Source organism: Bactrocera dorsalis, chromosome 3, assembly GCF_023373825.1.
Source record: "Bactrocera dorsalis isolate Fly_Bdor chromosome 3, ASM2337382v1, whole genome shotgun sequence".
Taxonomy (NCBI): Eukaryota; Metazoa; Arthropoda; class Insecta; order Diptera; family Tephritidae; genus Bactrocera; species Bactrocera dorsalis.
In genome coordinates this window covers 25,277,283-25,304,236 of record NC_064305.1, presented here as the reverse complement: position 1 = coordinate 25,304,236, position 26,954 = coordinate 25,277,283, and the positions used below count along the sequence as shown (strand labels likewise).

At 37.4% G+C, this 26,954-nt stretch overlaps 1 protein-coding gene across 3 annotated transcripts; it reads left to right on the top strand.

Annotated features, from left to right (window-relative positions):
• Nucleotides 1-1,129: 1,129 nt before the first annotated feature.
• On the top strand, nucleotides 1,130-26,704 carry LOC105222348 (E3 ubiquitin-protein ligase SHPRH). Of its 3 annotated transcripts, none has more exons than XM_049452568.1 (12): nucleotides 1,130-2,776; nucleotides 17,966-18,381; nucleotides 18,446-18,641; nucleotides 18,716-18,818; nucleotides 18,884-19,454; nucleotides 23,363-23,558; nucleotides 23,622-23,854; nucleotides 25,153-25,305; nucleotides 25,391-25,509; nucleotides 25,580-25,838; nucleotides 25,898-26,058; nucleotides 26,117-26,704. In XM_049452568.1, the coding sequence occupies exons 1-12, from the start codon at nucleotides 1,420-1,422 to the stop codon at nucleotides 26,316-26,318; spliced, it is 3,966 nt and encodes a 1,321-aa protein (XP_049308525.1). In that variant the 5' UTR covers nucleotides 1,130-1,419; the 3' UTR covers nucleotides 26,319-26,704. The 3 variants fall into 3 exon arrangements, with proteins under 3 accessions (XP_049308525.1, XP_011197934.2, XP_049308524.1); XM_011199632.4 differs by lacking the exons at nucleotides 17,966-18,381; nucleotides 18,446-18,641; nucleotides 18,716-18,818; ... (6 more) ...; nucleotides 25,898-26,058; nucleotides 26,117-26,704 and adding exons at nucleotides 2,840-3,255; nucleotides 3,320-3,515; nucleotides 3,592-3,694; ... (6 more) ...; nucleotides 6,804-6,964; nucleotides 7,023-7,610 and having other exon boundaries at nucleotides 1,133-2,776; XM_049452567.1 differs by lacking the exon at nucleotides 1,130-2,776 and adding an exon at nucleotides 16,283-17,902.
• Nucleotides 26,705-26,954: the final 250 nt, after the last annotated feature.

Sequence of the window (26,954 nt, the reverse complement as noted above, 5' to 3'; positions counted from 1 at the left end):
ACACAAGTTTTCGTGCGAAAACCAGTTTTTCCCACGAAAACATGTTTTCAATGTCGGTCCGAACATAGTATTACGGAGTTTTCTACACCTTGAAATTAAAGGATAAAAAGATAATTGATTTAAACAAGCTTTTAATTTATTTATTAATATTTTTTCGTATTATTAAGAAAGTTGATTTCACGTCTTAATAGCGAAGAAGGTTGAGAGTTTTTTCCCTGGTGTTTTCACAGCGTTCAAACCTTTTATTACATAATTGATTTAAACAAGCTTTTAATTTATTTATTAATATTTTTTCGTATTATTAAGAAAGTTGATTTCACGTCTTAATAGCGAAGAAGGTTGAGAGTTTTTCCCTGGTGTTTTCACAGCGTTCAAACCTTTTATTACATTAGGGGTATTCGCTTGCTCTTGCAAGATTGCAGATTGCAAAAATACTATACCGAAACATACAAGAATACGAAAGCACTCATTGCAGAATCTAGGGATATTTGAACGGCTGATTTGGTAAATTTATTGTGAATGACTATTATGCATGGCTATTGTGAATTGGCGCACCTTCTGCATACATTTTTAACAAAAAAAAAACTGTAACAAATCTTCATAATTTAAATAGAAATTATAATATTTGTTTAAAACTTACCTTCCTCAACAATTTAACAACGCAATATGTATTTATGTAAAATGACGGCTAAAACGTGACATTGCACGCAAATATACATGGGTTTGGTTTGACATATTTTACAGCCATTGCAAATAATTTTCTGCGAGTGTTTGTTGTTGTGCCGGTGCACCAAGAGGATATATATGCCATTCTTGCACCTTGCAAGGATTTTGCAACACCAAGAGAATACCCCTATTATATTATACTGATTTCGATATGTAATCCAGTTGCCTTGGCAGGGTATCTTTGCATTCATGTCTCTTGTAGGCTTATGAAATTTTAAAGTACCCTTGTACTTAACCTTAGGCTAATACTTATAATTGTCACCAAGAACAATTTTATTTTAGGTAAGGTACCAGACCAAAACGGTATATTTTAAATTTAACCTACCTTTAAAATTAACCTTCTCCTGAATATTTGTATATAAATTAGTAATTGTTGGCAACGCGACAACAGCAGAATATCAACACTGTAACAGCTGTTTGATGCTGAAACGAACGAAACAAACAGAACTAAATATAAACAAAATATTGTGCGCAAAATTTGCGACAATTTAAATACTGCTGTGGTGTTGTAGAAATGAGATACAAACAAAATTAAATTTAACTGCCCAATAAGTGATAAATAATCATAGATAATAAGTTCATGCTTGAAGACAAAATATACAGACATTGTGAAATAACTGCCTCATAATTTTAGTACAAAAATAAACCACATACACAAGAGAATAAGTTTATTAAACTTAAGTAAATATCGAAATGGATAAGAAAATTATTTTATGTAAAATAGCAGTGGAGGACAACAGCGCAACTCAGCAGTCAATAGAGAACTATATGACTACATCGAATAGTTTTGAATGGGATGGCAAAAAATGGACTAAGTTGTTTCCATTTCCAACGGACTTGCTTGCAAAACTAAATACAAATGTGCATCATGTAATAACAATTGATAAATGTATTGATGAAATTAAGGCGGAAAACTTCCTTGCTGTTACTTATAATATTAATAGAGCTGTGCCTTCATTAGAAGACCAGTACATTATGTCAAATATATTTAAAAATTATAAAACGCCCATAGGACAGCCAAAAGACATAGAAAGTTTTAACGAAGAAAATGATGCCGCAGGTTCTAAAAGTAATTTGATACAAGAATATGTCACTACGGCGCTTTATGATACTTTATTTCAAAAACATTTTGAATTAAGTAGCGGTAAAAACCAAAAACTGCCAATTCTACCAGATTGCTTTCGGTCCACATTATGCGATTACCAGGCTCGTACAGTTCATTGGCTATTAGAACGGGAAAAGAATATCACAATTTTTCCAAACTACTATACCCAATTGCAGGCACGCGACGGCGAAACGACGGTATATAAGCATTTATTAAGTTGGCGTATTCAAGAGTCTGAACCAGCACCAATTAATATACCAGCTGGTGGCATACTTGCAGATGAAATGGGTTTGGGAAAAACGGTAGAGATGTTGGCACTATTAGTATTACATCAACGCCAATTATCAGATACTACACTATTAGAGAACTTATACAATTATGAGCCGGAGAAAAAACGTAAACGCCGTTCTACAAAATTATTTTGTATATGCACAAGGAAAACAATGACTGAATTACGTACATGTAAACGATGTAAATTTCAACAACATGCGAAATGTGTCGGTGGTTTCGATGTTAACGCCAACAATGATTTATATTTATGTCCTAACTGTTGGTACATAACAACGCAAAGCACGTTGCTAAAAGCTGCAACCACATTCATTGTGACACCTCATACAATAAAAGCGCAATGGATTTCTGAAATAAATAGGCATGTTACCCCAGCTCTTAAAGTTTTCGATTACAATGAACTAGTGGCAGCCAATTGGATTAGTCCAAAAGAGTTGGCAACCTACGATGTGGTACTAACCGATTACTATTTGTTGCGCCGTGAGATATATCACACCAGCGCCTATGTTTCCGATCGTGTAACACGAAATGAAAAACGCTCAATGCGTCGCTTGTCACCATTACTTATGGTCGAATGGTGGCGGGTATGCCTTGATGAAGCACAAATGGTGGAATCAAATTCTACGAATGTGGCAGCTATGGTAAAACAACTGCCAGGTAAAACAAAAAGATAGTTAAATTATTTGCATTTATTGTACACTATTTATTTCCAACAAGCAGCTATAAACCGCTGGGCCATTACTGGCACTCCCATACAACGCAGCATTGATGATTTGTGTGGTTTATTGGAATTCATCGGTTTCACCGAACCCTTAACACCGCCGACTGGTTGGAAAGCATTGGTAGATGATTTCGTTATGCATCAGAATGCTGTAAATGGTCATGATAAAGCAGAATTGACACTTGTTGATGTTTTGCAACGTTGCATGTGGCGCACATGTAAATCTAAGGTCGATGCAGAACTTAAAATTCCACCCCAATCTGAGGAGGTCCATCGCATAAGGTTGAGCAATTTGGAGAAATTATTTTATACTGAACAGCACGCGCTATGTGAGAGTAGTTTCCAGCATGTACTTCGAAAGCATTTGGGCAATGCTGAAGGCATATTAAAGATATCGCCGATAATAATGAAAATTGTGCGTATGCTGGCTTTAAACAACTATTGTTTTATTATTTTTTCTTTCTTTTGTTCCTTTGCAGATTCTAAAGCCCTTGTTGAAGATACGTCAATCATGTATCATACCAGTTGTAAACACGGGCAGTGGGCAACACAAAGGCACGTCAAACGTGCCACAGAAACAATTTCTACAGCCAAAGGACCTTCATGCGCATCTCAAATACACAAATGAGTTTGAGTGTAAATCCGAATTGCGCACAATGGCTTCGTCATACAACGGTAATTGTGTAATTCTACAATGAATTTGTACATGTTTTTTCTCATTTTGGTTTTGTTTATTTTTTTTTTTAACTAGGCATGGCCGCAATCTATTTTATAAGAGGAAATTATGAACAATCAATTAAACACTATGAAATGGTGTTGCGTTTAGCGCGCGATTACAAAGACATCAATATTTCGTATGTTATATTAAATACATTTTAGTTTCACCTCCGTAAATATTATTTTTGTTTTTATAATGCAGTGTAGACAGTTTGCTGCAAATTCACGCATTGCATAATCTACAGCAAGCTTGTTACATCTCATCTGCCAAAGTCAAGCATTTGTCCGCCGACGTGCTGTCCAAATATGAGGAGGATTGCAACGCCTTAGAGTGGAAATATCTGGAACCGTATGCTAATACAATGACAACGATGCGTACGACTTGCAGCAATGCAGAAGACACGCTTAAACAGTTGGAGACGAACCTTGATGTACCACTATTAGAATTTACTAATATGCTAGCCGAAAAAATTAGCGAAGTTAACGATGCGTTTGCAATCGCGTTGTTGAATCGGTTTCGCGATGAATTTGCAACCGCTTTTGGTGGCAGCCCGAAATTAGAACAATTACAAAGCATATCGGGTATGTTGTACATACTAGTAATGTGGTATCAAAAAGTGGAGGCCGCACGAACGCATTTGAATGAGGAGTTTGAAAATTTAAAATTTTACACAATGAACGTAACCGTGCGCTCGAAAAATACACCAGCCATTTGGCGAGATATGACTAAATTTATACGCAGCGTCTATGACTGTCATCTCAATGATATACTTGTAAGTAATTAATACTTCCACTTCGTTCATAATTAATATTAATGCTTTTTCTAACAAACGGTCTAAAAAAAAATAATAATAACAAATCGGGTAAATTCCGGTCCTGTAGCAATGGGGATTGTGGGAGTTTTTGTAATCCCTGTCTATGTCATTCTTGATTAATACCAATATATTTTTAATAAATATTATAAATACAGGACGATAAAAAGGATCGTGAAAAGAACAAAGCGAAGTTAAAGTCGAAGAAGTCGAAACTTAATCTGTGTAAACTTTGCCAAATTCGCAACGCTCTTAATGATTACGAATGCCTATTATTCAATAAGGTCGTTGATGAAGACACTAACATGACGGAGGGTTTGGAAAATCCCTCTTTTGAAGTAGCGCTGATTAAAGGTTAGTATTTTGTGTACTAAAATCGTGAGATTTTTAATAATTTTCATTTCCTAATTTTCACAGTATTATTTGGCTTTTTGCGCACGAAAGGTTCTTTCATAAGTTTCTCGCAACAAATGGACAGACATTGGGAAGCCATTGAATGTCGTCAGCAGCTTTGTAAGAAGCTCATCAAATACTGGATCGAAATTGAATACACAGTAAAGGCTTACGATGAATTGGATATGTGTAAAATGCGAATTTCTCTGGCAGAAAATGAGGAGGAGAAGACACATTTCAAATTGCTTGATTACGAGGTTAATACTTTAATTTTCCTTTATTTACTTTCTGAAGATTTTATGATACTCTGATTTTATGATTTACATATGTACATTATATTTAATGTTGTTTAAATTTTTTATATTATGTCCATAATATTATTTTATATAATTTAAGTGTTTGAGGTTATGCATTCCCTTTAATGCATTTTAAGAGTTTGAGTGATGGCTTTCATTTTCCTTTATAACTTTTAATTTTTTGTTATGACTTTGGTATTTTAATATTTTAAGTGAAATTATGACAACCTATCGTTTTTGTGTTTTAAAATTTTACCGTAATTACTGTTATATTTTTTAAGCATATCTATGAAAGATAAATTTGTTTTCTGTTACCTGTAATTATACCCTAAATAGGGTATATAAAGTTGACTACGAAGTTTGTAACACCCACAAGGTAACGTCGAAGATTATCAATTATATAATAATGATCAGCGTGACTAGCCGAGACGATATGACAATGCTCCTCTGTCTGTCTGTATATACACGAACTAGTCCCTCAGGTTTTGAGGTATCGATCTGCAATTTCGCAAACGTTTTCTTCTCCTAAAGAAGCTTTTCCTTTATCGGTCCCGGTCCGATATCCGACCTCCATAGGATGAAACTTTCATTCAAATTGACCGATCATTATGAAGCCCGTGCATGGAAATTTTATTATGTGCAAAGATATCTTCACAAAATTTAGATATGTATAATTCCCGAACAAATTTTTCTGATCGGACCACTATAACATATAGATGCTGTACAAGTTGAGCGATTAAAATCAAGTTATTTCATAGGCAACTTTTTATTTGTGAAGGGTATTGTAGCTTCGGTACAACCGAAGTTAAAATTTTTCTTGTTTTTTTGTTTAATATTTGTATTGAAATTATAACCAACGTTTTTAATTTTGAATTTTTAAGATTATCTCTTTCATGATTTTTTTTGTTTTAATTTTCTTGTCGGATTATTATTTATACAAATCAATAGCAAAAGCATATTTAGAATAAATATTCTTTTTACAATCTTATTTTTACCTTAGCTGGACGACACTTTTTTAGAGCAGCAAATGAACCTGTACAATGCACAGCGACACTTTGCTATGAAGCTTGCGCGTCTTAAGTACATAACACATTTGGAAGCTGATGCTGACACTGGACCATGCCCTATTTGTCAATCAGAAGATGAAAGTCGGGTATGTTAATTTGTATTTTACACAAATTCCAATTTTTCCATAGCATTTACATAATTAAAAAACAATGTTTAATTTAAAATTTCAGTACGCTGTATTGGAGTGCGGGCACAATATATGTCTCCTTTGTTTACGAACAATACGTCAATATAATACGCATCAGAAGCTATGCTGTCCGATTTGCCGCAATCAACAAAATTCAGAAAAGTAAAAGAAAACCTATATATTATTTAACCCGATTTATTTACTATATACATACTTACATCTACTTTATTAGGATTTATTACGTCACACGCACGTCCACAAGCTCTGCGGAAACAAATATACAAGTCATCGGCGACTATTCGTCCAAAATCACCTATATTGTGCGCTTGATTTTAAAACTACAACGAGATCACTCGAAAGACGTACAGCCTTTAAAAATTTTAGTATTCTCACAATGGGCCGAAATTTTGCATGCAATCGCAATGGCTTTAACACAAAATGGCATACGTCACCGGTTTAACTTGACGCCGCGCACAATTGAGGAATTTAAGGTAGTTAGTACATATTTATGTATTAATTTTTTTGATAATTCAGACAATATTTCCTCCAGAACCCACAATTGGGCGTCACTTGTTTGCTGATGCCTTTGCACAGAGGATGCAATGGCTTAAACCTAATAGAGGCTACACATGTTTTTCTTGTCGAACCCATACTAAATCCCGGCGAGGAAGCGCAGGCCATTGGACGCGTGCATCGTTTCGGACAGACTAGGTAGTTATTTGCGTTTTGATACTGAGAAAATGTAATTATTATTCTTTGTTATATTTAGATCAACAACGGTACACCGTTTTATTGTTTGCAATACGATTGAGGAGAATATATTCAATGTAGTGAATGCTGGCAAACAAACGCAAGCGAATTGGGAATTCAAGCAAATGTCAGTGGAGAGCTTACGGAATCTGTTTCATTTAGAAAATGATGTTAGCGAGGAGTATATACCAAATGCAAGGGACCCAATAGATGTCACCTAAATATAAAGAACATTCCATTGACGACCGGCAGTTTGACATTACAAATTTGTACGATTCAACAATACCTCTTCAAATATTTAACTTCAAAAATTCGTTTTCGAAAAAGGCCACTCGGAATTTAGTCTTAAATCAACTTTTAAGTTGCGTTTGGCTATAAAATTCAAATCTTGCCTACATATACATGTCAAAACATCCCATTAGATATACGATTTCAATTTCTAGATGTACGAAATCTTCCTACAGAAAAAATAGTAAAGTTCGCTGCAAGCCTGCCTGGTGTATACACAAATATTTTAATTAACTGCCTCATACAGTTATTCAGTATTTCTTTTGTATGTATGCATAGAATATGCATTATTTTTTATCAATAAAAGATATAAAAAATACATATTTATTTATATACAGAGAAACTTCTCATAACGGACACCTCCCTTGGGCGGACATTTTTTCATGCACCAAGTTTTAAGTACAATTTTCAGAACAAATCGCCCTCCCTTAGGCGGACACTGTCTTGGCCGGACGCGGACAGTTCATTGCTACAAAGTTGGACGAAACCCCTCTACTAAGCGGACACGATGCTCTTATCGACGGACATTGACTTCTGTTTTCATAACAAATCAATCAGAAACCTCTCTTGGGCGGACGGGAACCCCTCGTAAGCGGACAAAATATGAGAATGTGTGTATGGCGTATGTATAAATAACAGATTATAACAAATGAAAAAAGGGGACTCCCCGAATTCAATGTAATTGGGCTGTTCACGATAAGGTGGTTATCGGGTTATGTGGTTATGTGATTAAGTGAACAACAACAAAATGCGGTATGACAAAATAACCAAAGTTGACCTACCTAGGCCCTTGTTTACAGATTATGTGGTTATTTGCTGATGACACAGTGGTTGAAAGAACTCGACAAAAAATGGAGTTGGAAAACAGAAAAGTACTTTGGTTTTTAGACAACGCAGCATCCCACCCTTGAGATATAAGTTTGAAAAATGTTAAAATACTATTTCTGCCTAGTAACACCACTTCTGTTTGCCAGCCTTTGGATCAAGGAATTATTCAAAATTTTAAAATTCACTACCGAAACTCTCAGGTTAAAAATATTTTGGTAAGCATAGAGACTGGTTCGCCAAAAAAAAATATAAACGTTTTAGAGGCAATACATTTCATAAAAGAAGCCTGGACAAATGTTCAACCGCAAACCGTAAAAAATTGCTTCCAAAAGGCAGGATTTGACAAAAATAGAAATCTGGCTCCCGAATCCGATCACGAAGATGACTTGCCGTTATCAACGCTGGCTTCGATTTTTGAATTATCAAAAGCCCTTGGAGAGTGTACTCATTCAAATCCGGATGACTTTGTCCAAATAGATAATAAGGCATGGACCGAAAGCTCAGACTTCGAGTTAGACGTTATAATTGACGAAACCATAGAAACTATTGACGATAATAGTACTGATAATGAGAGTAGTACCGAAGAAAGAAATGAAATTTTCTCAAACGAAACCGCATTGACCGCCGTTTCAAATTTAAAAAGATTTTGTTGCGACGACCTTATTGCATTCGGATTGTTGCAAAATTTGGAAAGCCATCTGCAAAACAATTTTCTTTTAAAAAAGCAAAAAAACTTAAGCCAGTCTACAATTACCCAGTTTTTCAAGCAATGAATTTAATATTTATATTTTTTATATATTACTTCATGTGAATTTACATGAAATTTATATGAATTTTTGAAGTACATAATACATACATAAATTCCTGTTTGAACAATGTTATATGAATTGTTTTGCATTTAAATCTGAAAGTGGTGAGTATTAAGGACATAATAAAATTAAAAATTTATAAAATAGCTACCCACTCCATTGAGCGGACACCTCTCATGGGCGGACAAAAGTTGACTGACGGTGAGTGTCCGCCCAAGGGAGTTTTCACTGTACATCTATATTGTTACGAATTTACTCTTGCTAGTTTACTTTGTTAGGTTCGTATCTCTGGATTGACAAATAAAATCAACACTGTTTAATTTAATTCAACAACTCTTTATTTCACAACTCGTCTACACTATAGCAGTTTACTCTTAGCACTGATTGATTACGTTGGCGCTGCCACGGCTTATATAGCCGCGCACTTCTCGCTGATGCCGACGTGACCTTCTAGAATATCGCGTCTGGAAATTACCAGAACATACGGCTATACGGCGCCAGACGCAAGCAGACAGTCGCGGCGCCAGACTCAGCAAATGTTTAACTAGACAAGCAGACAGTGCGGCGCCAGATGTCTAATGTTTCGACAAGCAGACAGCCGTGGCGCCAGATGTCTACAACAAGACAAATGTTATTCCATATACCTACAGCTATTGTTCATAATCAGGGATGCATATAGTAATACAAATACAACTTAATACTACTTTTGTAACACTGCCCTCCACTAAAGCCTAATCGTCCCGATTAGGCACAAATCCTCTTGAACCAAATGGGGCGAGCCTCTCCAAATGTACTACTTTCATTTTACATCGTGCTTTTCCATTTCTTTGTATGCGGTATACCACGTCATTAAGTCGTTTCATCACCATATAGGGTCCTTCCCAGGCTGTCTGCAGTTTCGGGGACAAGCCTTTCTTTCGAAGTGGATTGTACAACAGGACCAGATCACCTTCTTCGAACCCTTTTGAATTTGCCGCTTGATCGAACCGGTCCTTCATCTTATTGCTCATCAGATGCGTATGCTGTCTTACCATTAGATGCAATTCATTCATTTCTTCCTTTAAGGCAGAACAATAATCTCCATCATTTCTTACAGCTGTAGGATTCGTTCCAAACTTAAGATCAGCAGGGAGTCGCAGATCAGATCCGAAAATAATCTTTGCTGGCGTGTAACCAGTTGTCTCGTGCTCCGCTGAACGATACGCCAGCAGGAACATCTGGATGCACTTGTCCCAATTCCGTTGATCTTTATCAACGATTTTCCGCAGATGTTCTTCGAGCGTTCGGTTGAATCTCTCCACCATTCCATCTGATTGTGGATGTAACGCTGTTGTCCGTGTCTTGTGGATGCCCAATAATGTACAGACTTCTTGGAAAATGGAAGATTCGAAATTCCTGCCTTGATCTGAGTGTAATTCGACGGGCACTCCGAACCTTGTTATCCAATTTTCTACAAACGCTTCGGCTACTGTCTTCGCTTCTTGGTTTGGTAAGGCATATACTTCTGGCCATTTACTGAAATAGTCCATGACAACCAGTAGATATTTGTTTCCGGCCGTACTGGTTGGAAACGGACCTGCAACATCCATTGCGACTCGTTCAAATGGTGATCCCACGTTGTACTGTTGTAGCCTACCGCGACTTTTGGCTTTAGGACCTTTAGCTGCCATGCACTCTACGCAATTACTTATCCATTCTGCTATGGAATCTCGACAACCGATCCAGTAGAACCGTTGTTTAATCTTCTCTATAGTTTTTGTAATCCCAAGGTGCCCTCCACTAGGTCCATTGTGATATTCTTTCAATACTTTGGGCTACTTATTTGTTCCTTTGGTGGTCGTACCCCATTTTCTTTGGCTATTATCAGCTTTGCAAGATCAGGGTCCTCCAGCTGATTGATTCTGATGCGGTGAGGAGTCCAATCATCTTCAGTTTCTATATTCAGTAATCGCACGTCGATTATACCTTCTTTTCCCTCTGATTTGGAGCAATGTTTACATTCCAGTGGACAAGGGCGACGTGATAATGCATCCGCATTTTTGTGGTGAATCCCCTTTCGATGTTCCGTTTCGAAGTCGTAATTCTGTAATCTTTCGATCCATCGTGCAATTTGGCCTTCCGGATTCTTAAACTGTAATAACCATTTTAATGCTGCATGATCAGTCCTCAGCAAGAATCGTTGTCCATACAAATACTTGTGGAAATGTTTTACACATTCCACCACAGCTAGTAGTTCTTTTCGCGTCACACAGTAGTTTTTCTCTGGTTTCCCGAGCACTCTGCTGTAATACCCAATTACTCTTTCTTGTCCGTCGATGAGCTGAGACAGGACACCTCCAATTCCATAAGCGCTCGCATCTGTATCCAGGATGAATTTCTTTCCAGGTATTGGATAAGCCAACATCGGCGCCGTACAAAGTAGTTCCTTAAGCTGCTCAAACGCTTTTTCTTGTTCCAACTGCCATACAAACGGGCGATTCTTCCTACCAATATGGGTGTATCTATTTTTGTTGGTTCCACAATCCACAACTCTTCAGTCCCACCTCCTCCATTCACTTTAGCCCATACAATAGCCTCAGATTTTGGTGGAATACTCTGATTATCATCAACAATCACCCTCTTACTTTCAACGTTGGTCACATATCCGGTGTTTATAGGCATCTCCATGTTCTGGCAAAACAGCATTTGCTTGTTTAAATCCAAAGTAACCCCGTGATCAATCATGAAATCTACTCCCATTATAATTTCATCCGTGATTTCTGCTACGATGAAGGTGTGATTAACTTCCAGGGTACCAATCATCACTTCGCAAAACACTTTTCCCGCGACAGCTGCTTCCTCTCCGGTGGCCGTTCGAAGTTTGCAACCGACTAATGGTTCAACCGTTCCTCTTACCACATCTGGTCGGATAATTGAATGTGTGGCACCAGTATCCAAAGTAAGCGTTGACAGTCGTCCATTTACGATACCGTTGATAGTAAGATTGTTGTCATGGCGACCTATTTGTGATATCGAGATGGCGGGGCAAATAGTTGTGGGAACCAGCTCACGCCCCTTTGAACTGTTCCGTTTTAGTTTAAAGACTTGTGAGATGTGGATGCTCCGTCCTCGTTATCTGTTGGTTGTTTCCGTTTTGATGGGTTTACTTTTATATTGCAATTTCGGGCAAAGTGACCACCTTTTCCACAGTTGAAACATCTGCCTGTTGTATTTACTCGCGGTGCAGCAATTGTCTTCAGAGTCTTCAATATTTCTTCCATCAGCGCCGGTTGTTCCATTTCAACCCTTTGTACTTTGTGTGCTGGTTTACTTAGTAGGGAAGCTGTTTCCTGTGTGAGGGCGTGCGAAACCGTTTCAGCAAACGTTCTTTTTGGCAATGCATATGTGGCGCGTTTGGTGTCCACATCACGAATTCCATTTATGAAACATTGAATTTTTACCCTCTCAATGTAATCCACAGGTGCATCTGCATTTGCCAAATGAGCCAGTCGTTCTATTTCAGTTGCAAACTCTTGCAATGACTCGTTCATCTTCTGACCCCTATTTTGCAGTTCGATCTGGTATATTTGTTTCCGGTGCTCACTGCCATATCGTCTTCCTATCGCACTCATCAATGCCTCATAGTTGTCCCGTTCACAGTCTGGAATAGTCTGAAGGATTTCTGCCGCAGGTCCTTTCAATGATACAAACAAGGACGCCACTTTGTCCGCTGTATTCCAGTTATTGGCCATCGCTGTCTTTTCAAACTGAAGTTTGAAAATTTGAAATGGAATACTTCCATCGAATGTGGGTGCCTTCAATCTTTGATTATTTGTTGATGGTGCAGGGCCATGTAGTTGCAGTTCTCGCACACGATTACTTAATTGCAGAACTTCTGATTTTAAATTTTCTTCGCCATTTTTTAAAGTGCTTAATTCGTCTTCAAATTTTGAAAATTTCTCTTGCACTTGTTTTTGTAGTTGTGTAGTATTTTCCGTAATCTGTTGTGTAAGGCGAGACTCTAACTGTGATGTATTTTCAGCTATTTGCGTCATTTGCTGTGCCAAACGATTTTCTGTTTGCACTACATTTTCTGTTATTTGTGATATATTTTCAGCTATTATTTGCTTAATAGCCACTAACAGCATGTTCGTGTCTGCACTTGATGATGTTCGTTGTTCTTCTACTTTTTCTTCTACCTTTGTAGAAGTTTCTGGCCCATTAAATTCGAACTCGTCCACATTAATTCCATCCGCTTCCATTGCTTCACGTAATCGTGCCTGCAGATCCGCCTTTTGCCCGCTTATCGGCAAATTACGCTCCTCCAGTTCTTTTTTTAATTGCTGAATTCTCAATTCTCCGAATTTAACCATCTTGAATTTGGATTATTTGACAATCCCACTTCTGACACCAATTGTTACGAATTTACTCTTGCTAGTTTACTTTGTTAGGTTCGTATCTCTGGATTGACAAATAAAATCAACACTGTTTAATTTAATTCAACAACTCTTTATTTCACAACTCGTCTACACTATAGCAGTTTACTCTTAGCACTGATTGATTACGTTGGCGCTGCCACGGCTTATATAGCCACGCACTTCTCGCTGATGCCGACGTGTCCTTCTAGAATATCGCGTCTGGAAATTACCAGAACATACGGCTATACGGCGCCAGACGTAAGCAGACAGTCGCGGCGCCAGACTCAGCAATTGTTTACCTAGACAAGCAGACAGTGCGGCGCCAGATGTCTATTGTTTCGACAAGCAGACAGCCGTGGCGCCAGATGTCTACAACAAGACAAATGCTATTCCATATACCTACAGCTATTGTTCATAATCAGGGATGCATATAGCAATACAAATAAAACTTAATACTACTTTTTGTAACAGTATGTTGTGGAATGTAAGTCGTTCGGACCGACAATGTGTGTTTTCGATGAGTTTTCACTGACAACTATCAATACGGGGATTCTCTTGCTCTTGCAAGATGACACAAAATGCAAAAATCCTATACCGAAATATGCAAGGCCAAGGAAGCACCCATTGCAGAATATATACATATATATGATATATGACGGCACGAAAATAAACATGGGTTTTGGTCTGACATATTTTACAGCCATTGCAAAGAAATGTTTGCGTGTGTTTGTTGTGGTGCCGGTGCACCAAGAGGAAATATATGCAATTGGTGCACCGTGCAAGGGTTTTGCAAGAACAAGGGAATCCCCTTAACAGTGAGCAGCTGCATTTGTATATGGAATGTAAACAAATATCAAGTGACAATTTAGGGCCGGCAAAATATGTATTCCAAAAAAATCGATTAAACTAGAGCAGTCACCGATTATAATGAGTGGAATGTAAGTTTTCAAGTAGTTTTTAGCGAAAACTGTGTTTTCGTTTGACAGATTTTACATGGACGAAAACACAAGTTTTCGTGCGAAAACCAGTTTTTCCCACGAAAACATGTTTTCAATGTCGGTCCGAACATAGTATTACGGAGTTTTCTACACCTTGAAATTAAAGGATAAAAAGATAATTGATTTAAACAAGCTTTTAATTTATTTATTAATATTTTTTCGTATTATTAAGAAAGTTGATTTCACGTCTTAATAGCGAAGAAGGTTGAGAGTTTTTCCCTGGTGTTTTCACAGCGTTCAAACCTTTTATTACATTAGGGGTATTCGCTTGCTCTTGCAAGATTGCAGATTGCAAAAATACTATACCGAAACATACAAGAATACGAAAGCACTCATTGCAGAATCTAGGGATATTTGAACGGCTGATTTGGTAAATTTATTGTGAATGACTATTATGCATGGCTATTGTGAATTGGCGCACCTTCTGCATACATTTTTAACAAAAAAAAAACTGTAACAAATCTTCATAATTTAAATAGAAATTATAAAATTTGTTTAAAACTTACCTTCCTCAACAATTTAACAACGCAATATGTATTTATGTAAAATGACGGCTAAAACGTGACATTGCACGCAAATATACATGGGTTTGGTTTGACATATTTTACAGCCATTGCAAATAATTTTCTGCGAGTGTTTGTTGTTGTGCCGGTGCACCAAGAGGATATATATGCCATTCTTGCACCGTGCAAGGATTTTGCAACACCAAGAGAATACCCCTATTATATTATACTGATTTCGATATGTAATCCAGTTGCCTTGGCAGGGTATCTTTGCATTCATGTCTCTTGTAGGCTTATGAAATTTTAAAGTACCCTTGTACTTAACCTTAGGCTAATATAGGGTGATTTTTTAAGAGCTTGATAACTTTTTTAAAAAAAAAAAACGCATAAAATTTGCAAAATCTCATCGGTTCTTTATTTGAAACGTTAGATTGGTTCATGACATTTACTTTTTGAAGATAATTTCATTTAAATGTTGACCGCGGCTGCGTCTTAGGTGGTCCATTCGGAAAGTCCAATTTTGGGCAACTTTTTCGAGCATTTCGGCCGGAATAGCCCGAATTTCTTCGGAAATGTTGTCTTCCAAAGCTGGAATAGTTGCTGGCTTATTTCTGTAGACTTTAGACTTGACGTAGCCCCACAAAAAATAGTCTAAAGGCGTTAAATCGCATGATCTTGGTGGCCAACTTACGGGTCCATTTCTTGAGATGAATTGTTGTCCGAAGTTTTCCCTCAAAATGGCCATAGAATCGCGAGCTGTGTGGCATGTAGCACCATCTTGTTGAAACCACATGTCAACCAAGTTCAGTTCTTCCATTTTTGGCAACAAAAAGTTTGTTAGCATCGAACGATAGCGATCGCCATTCACCGTAACGTTGCGTCCAACAGCATCTTTGAAAAAATACGGTCCAATGATTCCACCAGCGTACAAACCACACCAAACAGTGCATTTTTCGGGATGCATGGGCAGTTCTTGATCGGCTTCTGGTTGCTCTTCACCCCAAATGCGGCAATTTTGCTTATTTACGTAGCCATTCAACCAGAAATGAGCCTCATCGCTGAACAAAATTAAAGCGCGAAACACATTTCGAACCGAACACTGATTTTGGTAATAAAATTCAATGATTTGCAAGCGTTGCTCGTTAGTAAGTCTATTCATGATGAAATGTCAAAGCATACTGAGCATCTTTCTCTTTGACACCATGTCTGAAATCCCACGTGATCTGTCAAATACTAATGCATGAAAATCCTAACCTCAAAAAAATCACCCGTTACTTATAATTGTCACCAAGAACAATTTTATTTTAGGTAAGGTACCAGACCAAAACGGTATATTTTAAATTTAACCTACCTTTAAAATTAACCTTCTCCTGAATATTTGTATATAAATTAGTAATTGTTGGCAACGCGACAACAGCAGAATATCAACACTGTAACAGCTGTTTGATGCTGAAACGAACGAAACAAACAGAACTAAATATAAACAAAATATTGTGCGCAAAATTTGCGACAATTTAAATACTGCTGTGGTGTTGTAGAAATGAGATACAAACAAAATTAAATTTAACTGCCCAATAAGTGATAAATAATCATAGATAATAAGTTCATGCTTGAAGACAAAATATACAGACATTGTGAAATAACTGCCTCATAATTTTAGTACAAAAATAAACCACATACACAAGAGAATAAGTTTATTAAACTTAAGTAAATATCGAAATGGATAAGAAAATTATTTTATGTAAAATAGCAGTGGAGGACAACAGCGCAACTCAGCAGTCAATAGAGAACTATATGACTACATCGAATAGTTTTGAATGGGATGGCAAAAAAAGGACTAAGTTGTTTCCATTTCCAACGGAATTGCTTGCAAAACTAAATACAAATGTGCATCATGTAATAACAATTGATAAATGTATTGATGAAATTAAGGCGGAAAACTTCCTTGCTGTTACTTATAATATTAATAGAGCTGTGCCTTCATTAGAAGACCAGTACATTATGTCAAATATATTTAAAAATTATAAAACGCCCATAGGACAGCCAAAAGACATAGAAAGTTTTAACGAAGAAAATGATGCCGCAGGTTCTAAAAGTAATTTGATACAAGAATATGTCACTACGGCGCTTTATGATACTTTATTTCAAAAACATTTTGAATTAAGTAGCGGTAAAAACCAAAAACTGCCAATTCTACCAGATTGCTTTCGGTCCACATTATGCGATTACCAGGCTCGTACAGTTCATTGGCTATTAGAACGGGAAAAGATTATCACAATTTTTCCAAACTACTATACCCAATTGCAGGCACGCGACGGCGAAACGACGGTATATAAGCATTTATTAAGTTGGCGTATTCAAGAGTCTGAACCAGCACCAATTAAGATACCAGCTGGTGGCATACTTGCAGATGAAATGGGTTTGGGAAAAACGGTAGAGATGTTGGCACTATTAGTATTACATCAACGCCAATTATCAGATACTACACTATTAGAGAACTTATACAATTATGAGCCGGAGAAAAAACGTAAACGCCGTTCTACAAAATTATTTTGTATATGCACAAGGAAAACAATGACTGAATTACGTACATGTAAACGATGTAAATTTCAACAACATGCGAAATGTGTCGGTGGTTTCGATGTTAACGCCAACAATGATTTATATTTATGTCCTAACTGTTGGTACATAACAACGCAAAGCACGTTGCTAAAAGCTGCAACCACATTCATTGTGACACCTCATACAATAAAAGCGCAATGGATTTCTGAAATAAATAGGCATGTTACCCCAGCTCTTAAAGTTTTCGATTACAATGAACTAGTGGCAGCCAATTGGATTAGTCCAAAAGAGTTGGCAACCTACGATGTGGTACTAACCGATTACTATTTGTTGCGCCGTGAGATATATCACACCAGCGCCTATGTTTCCGATCGTGTAACACGAAATGAAAAACGCTCAATGCGTCGCTTGTCACCATTACTTATGGTCGAATGGTGGCGGGTATGCCTTGATGAAGCACAAATGGTGGAATCAAATTCTACGAATGTGGCAGCTATGGTAAAACAACTGCCAGGTAAAACAAAAAGATAGTTAAATTATTTGCATTTATTGTACACTATTTATTTCCAACAAGCAGCTATAAACCGCTGGGCCATTACTGGCACTCCCATACAACGCAGCATTGATGATTTGTGTGGTTTATTGGAATTCATCGGTTTCACCGAACCCTTAACACCGCCGACTGGTTGGAAAGCATTGGTAGATGATTTCGTTATGCATCAGAATGCTGTAAATGGTCATGATAAAGCAGAATTGACACTTGTTGATGTTTTGCAACGTTGCATGTGGCGCACATGTAAATCTAAGGTCGATGCAGAACTTAAAATTCCACCCCAATCTGAGGAGGTCCATCGCATAAGGTTGAGCAATTTGGAGAAATTATTTTATACTGAACAGCACGCGCTATGTGAGAGTAGTTTCCAGCATGTACTTCGAAAGCATTTGGGCAATGCTGAAGGCATATTAAAGATATCGCCGATAATAATGAAAATTGTGCGTATGCTGGCTTTAAACAACTATTGTTTTATTATTTTTTCTTTCTTTTGTTCCTTTGCAGATTCTAAAGCCCTTGTTGAAGATACGTCAATCATGTATCATACCAGTTGTAAACACGGGCAGTGGGCAACACAAAGGCACGTCAAACGTGCCAAAGAAACAATTTCTACAGTCAAAGGACCTTCATGCGCATCCCAAATACACAAATGAGTTTGAGTGTAAATCCGAATTGCGCACAATGGCTTCGTCATACAACAGTAATTGTGTAATTCTACAATGAATTTGTACATTTTTTTCTCATTTTGGTTTTGTTTATTTTTTTTTTAACTAGGCATGGCCGCAATCTATTTTATAAGAGGAAATTATGAACAATCAATTAAACACTATGAAATGGTGTTGCGTTTAGCGCGCGATTACAAAGACATCAATATTTCGTATGTTATATTAAATACATTTTAGTTTCACCTCCGTAAATATTATTTTTGTTTTTATAATGCAGTGTAGACAGTTTGCTGCAAATTCACGCATTGCATAATCTACAGCAAGCTTGTTACATCTCATCTGCCAAAGTCAAGCATTTGTCCGCCGACGTGCTGTCCAAATATGAGGAGGATTGCAACGCCTTAGAGTGGAAATATCTGGAACCGTATGCTAATACAATGACAACGATGCGTACGACTTGCAGCAATGCAGAAGACACGCTTAAACAGTTGGAGACGAACCTTGATGTACCACTATTAGAATTTACTAATATGCTAGCCGAAAAAATTAGCGAAGTTAACGATGCGTTTGCAATCGCGTTGTTGAATCGGTTTCGCGATGAATTTGCAACCGCTTTTGGTGGCAGCCCGAAATTAGAACACTTACAAAGCATATCGGGTATGTTGTACATACTAGTAATGTGGTATCAAAAAGTGGAGGCCGCACGAACGCATTTGAATGAGGAGTTTGAAAATTTAAAATTTTACACAATGAACGTAACCGTGCGCTCGAAAAATACACCAGCCATTTGGCGAGATATGACTAAATTTATACGCAGCGTCTATGACTGTCATCTCAATGATATACTTGTAAGTAATTAATACTTCCACTTCGTTCATAATTAATATTGTTACAAAAGTAGTATTAAGTTGTATTTGTATTACTATATGCATCCCTGATTATGAACAATAGCTGTAGGTATATGGAATAACATTTGTCTTGTTGTAGACATCTGGCGCCACGGCTGTCTGCTTGTCGAAACAATAGACATCTGGCGCCGCACTGTCTGCTTGTCTGTTAAACAATTGCTGAGTCTGGCGCCGCGACTGTCTGCTTGCGTCTGGCGCCGTATAGCCGTATGTTCTGGTAATTTCCAGACGCGATATTCTAGAAGGACACGTCGGCATCAGCGAGAAGTGCGTGGCTATATAAGCCGTGGCAGCGCCAACGTAATCAATCAGTGCTAAGAGTAAACTGCTATAGTGTAGACGAGTTGTGAAATAAAGAGTTGTTGAATTAAATTAAACAGTGTTGATTTTATTTGTCAATCCAGAGATACGAACCTAACAAAGTAAACTAGCAAGAGTAAATTCGTAACAATTGGTGTCAGAAGTGGGATTGTCAAATAATCCAAATTCAAGATGGTTAAATTCGGAGAATTGAGAATTCAGCAATTAAAAAAAGAACTGGAGGAGCGTAATTTGCCGATAAGCGGGCAAAAGGCGGATCTGCAGGCACGATTACGTGAAGCAATGGAAGCGGATGGAATTAATGTGGACGAGTTCGAATTTAATGGGCCAGAAACTTCTACAAAGGTAGAAGAAAAAGTAGAAGAACAACGAACATCATCAAGTGCAGACACGAACATGCTGTTAGTGGCTATTAAGCAAATAATAGCTGAAAATATATCACAAATAACAGAAAATGTAGTGCAAACAGAAAATCGTTTGGCACAGCAAATGACGCAAATAGCTGAAAATACATCACAGTTAGAGTCTCGCCTTACACAACAGATTACGGAAAATACTACGCAACTACAAAAACAAGTGCAAGAGAAATTTTCAAAATTTGAAGACGAATTAAGCACTTTAAAAAATGGCGAAGAAAATTAAAAATCAGAAGTTCTGCAATTAAGTAATCGTGTGCGAGAACTGCAACTACATGGCCCTGCACCATCAACAAATAATCAAAGATTGAAGGCACCCACATTCGATGGAAGTATTCCATTTCAAATTTTCAAACTTCAGTTTGAAAAGACAGCGATGGCCTATAACTGGAATACAGCGGACAAAGTGGCGTCCTTGTTTGTATCATTGAAAGGACCTGCGGCAGAAATCCTTCAGACTATTCCAGACTGTGAACGGGACAACTATGAGGCATTGATGAGTGCGATAGAAAGACGATATGGCAGTGAGCACCGGAAACAAATATACCAGATCGAACTGCAAAATAGGGGTCAGAAAATGAACGAGTCATTGCAAGAGTTCGCAACTGAAATAGAACGGCTGGCTCATTTGGCAAATGCAGATGCACCTGTGGATTACATTGAGAGGGTAAAAATTCAATGTTTCATAAATGGAATTCGAGATGTGGACACCAAACGCGCCACATATGCATTGCCAAAAAGAACATTTGCTGAAACGGTTTCGCACGCGTTCACACAGGAAACAGCTTCCCTACTAAGTAAACCAGCACTCAAAGTAGAAAGGGTTGAAACGGAACAACCAGCGCTGATGGAAGAAATATTGAAGACTCTGAAGGCAATTGCTGCACAGCGAGTAAATACAACAGGCAGATGTTTCAACTGTGGAAAAGCGGGTCACTTTGCCCGTAATTGCAATATAAAGGTAAACCCATCAAAACGGAATCAACCAACAGAACACCGAAAGAGGATTCACCACAAAAATGCGGATGCATTATCGCGTCGCCCTTGTCCACTGGAACGTAAACATTGCTCCAAATCAGAGGGAAAAGAAGGTATAATCGACGTGCGATTACTGAATATAGAACCTGAAGATGATTGGACTCCTCACCGCATCAGAATCAATCAGCTGGAGGACCCTGATCTTGCAAAGCTGATAATAGCAAAAGAAAATGGGGTACGACCATCAAAGGAACAAATAAGTAACGAGAGTCCAACTGCAAAAGCATATTGGGCCCAATGGAACAGCATAAACCTCGTTAATGGATACCTTCATCGTACCTGGGAAAGCGAAGATGGCAAACAGTCTCGTCTGCTGATCATAGTACCGAAGTCCATGATCCCGAAAGTATTGAAAGAATATCACAATGGACCTAGTGGAGGGCACCTTGGAATTACAAAAACTATAGAGAAGATTAAACAACGGTTCTACTGGATCGGTTGTCGAGATTCCATAGCAGAATGGATAAGTAATTGCGTAGAGTGCATGGCTGCTAAAGGTCCTAAAGCCAAAAGTCGCGGTAGGCTGCAACAGTACAGCGTGGGATCACCATTTGAACGAGTCGCAATGGATGTTGCAGGTCCGTTCCCAACCAGTACGGCCGGAAACAAATATCTACTGGTTGTCATGGACTATTTCAGTAAATGGCCAGAAGTATATGCCTTACCAAACCAGGAAGCGAAGACCGTAGCCGAAGCGTTTGTAGAAAATTGGATAACAAGGTTCGGAGTGCCCGTCGAATTACACTCAGATCAAGGCAGGAATTTCGAATCTTCCATTTTCCAAGAAGTCTGTACATTATTGGGCATCCACAAGACACGGACAACAGCGTTACACCCACAATCAGATGGGATGGTAGAGAGATTCAACCGAACGCTCGAAGAACATCTGCGGAAAATCGTTGATAAAGATCAACGGAATTGGGACAAGTGCATCCAGATGTTCCTGCTGGCGTATCGTTCAGCGAAGCACGAGACAACTGGTTACACGCCAGCAAAGATTATTTTCGGATCTGATCTGCGACTCCCTGCTGATCTTAAGTTTGGAACGAATCCTACAGCTGTAAGGAATGATGGAGATTATTGTTCTGCCTTAAAGGAAGAAATGAATGAATTGCATCTAATGGTAAGACAGCATACGCATCTGATGAGCAATAAGATGAAGGACCGGTTCGATCAAGCGGCAAATTCAAAAGGTTTTGAAGAAGGTGATCTGGTCCTGTTGTACAATCCACTTCGAAAGAAAGGCTTGTCCCCGAAACTGCAGACAGCCTGGGAAGGACCCTATATGGTGATGAAACGACTTAATGACGTGGTATACCGCATACAAAGAAATGGAAAAGCACGATGTAAAATGAAAGTAGTACATTTGGAGAGGCTCGCCCCATTTGGTTCAAGAGGATTTGTGCCTAATCGGGACGATTAGGCTTTAGTGGAGGGCAGTGTTACAAAAGTAGTATTAAGTTGTATTTGTATTACTATATGCATCCCTGATTATGAACAATAGCTGTAGGTATATGGAATAACATTTGTCTTGTTGTAGACATCTGGCGCCACGGCTGTCTGCTTGTCGAAACAATAGACATCTGGCGCCGCACTGTCTGCTTGTCTGTTAAACAATTGCTGAGTCTGGCGCCGCGACTGTCTGCTTGCGTCTGGCGCCGTATAGCCGTATGTTCTGGTAATTTCCAGACGCGATATTCTAGAAGGACACGTCGGCATCAGCGAGAAGTGCGTGGCTATATAAGCCGTGGCAGCGCCAACGTAATCAATCAGTGCTAAGAGTAAACTGCTATAGTGTAGACGAGTTGTGAAATAAAGAGTTGTTGAATTAAATTAAACAGTGTTGATTTTATTTGTCAATCCAGAGATACGAACCTAACAAAGTAAACTAGCAAGAGTAAATTCGTAACAATATTAATGCTTTTTCTAACAAACGGTCTAAAAAAAAATAATAATAACAAATCGGGTAAATTCCGGTCCTGTAGCAATGGGGATTGTGGGAGTTTTTGTAATCCCTGTCTATGTCATTCTTGATTAATACCAATATATTTTTAATAAATATTATAAATACAGGACGATAAAAAGGATCGTGAAAAGAACAAAGCGAAGTTAAAGTCGAAGAAGTCGAAACTTAATCTGTGTAAACTTTGCCAAATTCGCAACGCTCTTAATGATTACGAATGCCTATTATTCAATAAGGTCGTTGATGAAGACACTAACATGACGGAGGGTTTGGAAAATCCCTCTTTTGAAGTAGCGCTGATTAAAGGTTAGTATTTTGTGTACTAAAATCGTGAGATTTTTAATAATTTTCATTTCCTAATTTTCACAGTATTATTTGGCTTTTTGCGCACGAAAGGTTCTTTCATAAGTTTCTCGCAACAAATGGACAGACATTGGGAAGCCATTGAATGTCGTCAGCAGCTTTGTAAGAAGCTCATCAAATACTGGATCGAAATTGAATACACAGTAAAGGCTTACGATGAATTGGATATGTGTAAAATGCGAATTTCTCTGGCAGAAAATGAGGAGGAGAAGACACATTTCAAATTGCTTGATTACGAGGTTAATACTTTAATTTTCCTTTATTTACTTTCTGAAGATTTTATGATACTCTGATTTTATGATTTACATATCGTCACCTGAAATGCAAATTAACGTAACAACATTTTCAGAAATTTACAGTGGCATGAATGAAACACGGAATAAAATGGAACATGAGTGAAACAAAATATTAATATTGGTTAAAACTGGTTTATATATGACCGCAGAACCAGAAAATGTTGAACATATTTAATATTATGTATATAATTTGAAGTAGTGAAGCGTAATCAATAAGACACTCAATTTCGAATTTTTTGATGATACGTTATTTTGCATTTCAGGTGACGATATGTACATTATATTTAATGTTGTATAAATTTTTTATATTATGTCCATAATATTATTTTATATAATTTAAGTGTTTGAGGTTATGCATTCCCTTTAATGCATTTTAAGAGTTTGAGTGATGGCCTTCATTTTCCTTTATAACTTTTAATTTTTTGTTATGACTTTGGTATTTTAATATTTTAAGTGAAATTATGACAACCTATCGTTTTTGTGTTTTAAAATTTTACCGTAATTACTGTTATATTTTTTAAGCATATCTATGAAAGATAAATTTGTTTTCTGTTACCTGTAATTATACCCTAAATAGGGTATATAAAGTTGACTACGAAGTTTGTAACACCCACAAGGTAACGTCGAAGATTATCAATTATATAATAATGATCAGCGTGACTAGCCGAGACGATATGACAATGCTCCTCTGTCTGTCTGTATATACACGAACTAGTCCCTCAGGTTTTGAGGTATCGATCTGCAATTTCGCAAACGTTTTCTTCTCCTAAAGAAGCTTTTCCTTTATCGGTCCCGGTCCGATATCCGACCTCCATAGGATGAAACTTTCATTCAAATTGACCGATCATTATGAAGCCCGTGCATGGAAATTTTATTATGTGCAAAGATATCTTCACAAAATTTAGATATGTATAATTCCCGAACAAATTTTTCTGATCGGACCACTATAACATATAGATGCTGTACAAGTTGAGCGATTAAAATCAAGTTATTTCATAGGCAACTTTTTATTTGTGAAGGGTATTGTAGCTTCGGTACAACCGAAGTTAAAATTTTTCTTGTTTTTTTGTTTAATATTTGTATTGAAATTATAACCAACGTTTTTAATTTTGAATTTTTAAGATTATCTCTTTCATGATTTTTTGTGTTTTAATTTTCTTGTCGGATTATTATTTATACAAATCAATAGCAAAAGCATATTTAGAATAAATATTCTTTTTACAATCTTATTTTTACCTTAGCTGGACGACACTTTTTTAGAGCAGCAAATGAACCTGTACAATGCACAGCGACACTTTGCTATGAAGCTTGCGCGTCTTAAGTACATAACACATTTGGAAGCTGATGCTGACACTGGACCATGCCCTATTTGTCAATCAGAAGATGAAAGTCGGGTATGTTAATTTATATTTTACACAAATTCCAATTTTCCCATAGCATTTACATAATTAAAAAACAATGTTTAATTTAAAATTTCAGTACGCTGTATTGGAGTGCGGGCACAATATATGTCTCCTTTGTTTACGAACAATACGTCAATATAATACGCATCAGAAGCTATGCTGTCCGATTTGCCGCAATCAACAAAATTCAGAAAAGTAAAAGAAAACCTATATATTATTTAACCCGATTTATTTACTATATACATACTTACATCTACTTTATTAGGATTTATTACGTCACACGCACGTCCACAAGCTCTGCGGAAACAAATATACAAGTCATCGGCGACTATTCGTCCAAAATCACCTATATTGTGCGCTTGATTTTAAAACTACAACGAGATCACTCGAAAGACGTACAGCCTTTAAAAATTTTAGTATTCTCACAATGGGCCGAAATTTTGCATGCAATCGCAATGGCTTTAACACAAAATGGCATACGTCACCGGTTTAACTTAACGCCGCGCACAATTGAGGAATTTAAGGTAGTTAGTACATATTTATGTATTAATTTTTTTGATAATTCAGACAATATTTCCTCCAGAACCCACAATTGGGCGTCACTTGTTTGCTGATGCCTTTGCACAGAGGATGCAATGGCTTAAACCTAATAGAGGCTACACATGTTTTTCTTGTCGAACCCATACTAAATCCCGGCGAGGAAGCGCAGGCCATTGGACGCGTGCATCGTTTCGGACAGACTAGGTAGTTATTTGCGTTTTGATACTGAGAAAATGTAATTATTATTCTTTGTTATATTTAGATCAACAACGGTACACCGTTTTATTGTTTGCAATACGATTGAGGAGAATATATTCAATGTAGTGAATGCTGGCAAACAAACGCAAGCGAATTGGGAATTCAAGCAAATGTCAGTGGAGAGCTTACGGAATCTGTTTCATTTAGAAAATGATGTTAGCGAGGAGTATATACCAAATGCAAGGGACCCAATAGATGTCACCTAAATATAAAGAACATTCCATTGACGACCGGCAGTTTGACATTACAAATTTGTACGATTCAACAATACCTCTTCAAATATTTAACTTCAAAAATTCGTTTTCGAAAAAGGCCACTCGGAATTTAGTCTTAAATCAACTTTTAAGTTGCGTTTGGCTATAAAATTCAAATCTTGCCTACATATACATGTCAAAACATCCCATTAGATATACGATTTCAATTTCTAGATGTACGAAATCTTCCTACAGAAAAAATAGTAAAGTTCGCTGCAAGCCTGCCTGGTGTATACACAAATATTTTAATTAACTGCCTCATACAGTTATTCAGTATTTCTTTTGTATGTATGCATAGAATATGCATTATTTTTTATCAATAAAAGATATAAAAAATACATATTTATTTATATACAGAGAAACTTCTCATAACGGACACCTCCCTTGGGCGGACATTTTTTCATGCACCAAGTTTTAAGTACAATTTTAAGAACAAATCGCCCTCCCTTAGGCGGACACTGTCTTGGCCGGACGCGGACAGTTAATTGCTACAAAGTTGGACGAAACCCCTCTACTAAGCGGACACGATGCTCTTATCGACGGACATTGACTTCTGTTTTCATAACAAATCAATCAGAAACCTCTCTT

Excerpts from the sequence above, each read along its gene's own strand:
- LOC105222348 (XM_049452568.1), top strand. The coding sequence starts at position 1,420 with ATGGATAAGAAAATTATTTTATGTAAAATAGCAGTGGAGGACAACAGC. Across the intron at positions 18,382-18,445 it reads CGCCGATAATAATGAAAATT|ATTCTAAAGCCCTTGTTGAA; the intron begins GTGCGTATGCTG and ends GTTCCTTTGCAG. Across the intron at positions 23,855-25,152 it reads TCAAATTGCTTGATTACGAG|CTGGACGACACTTTTTTAGA; the intron begins GTTAATACTTTA and ends TTTTTACCTTAG.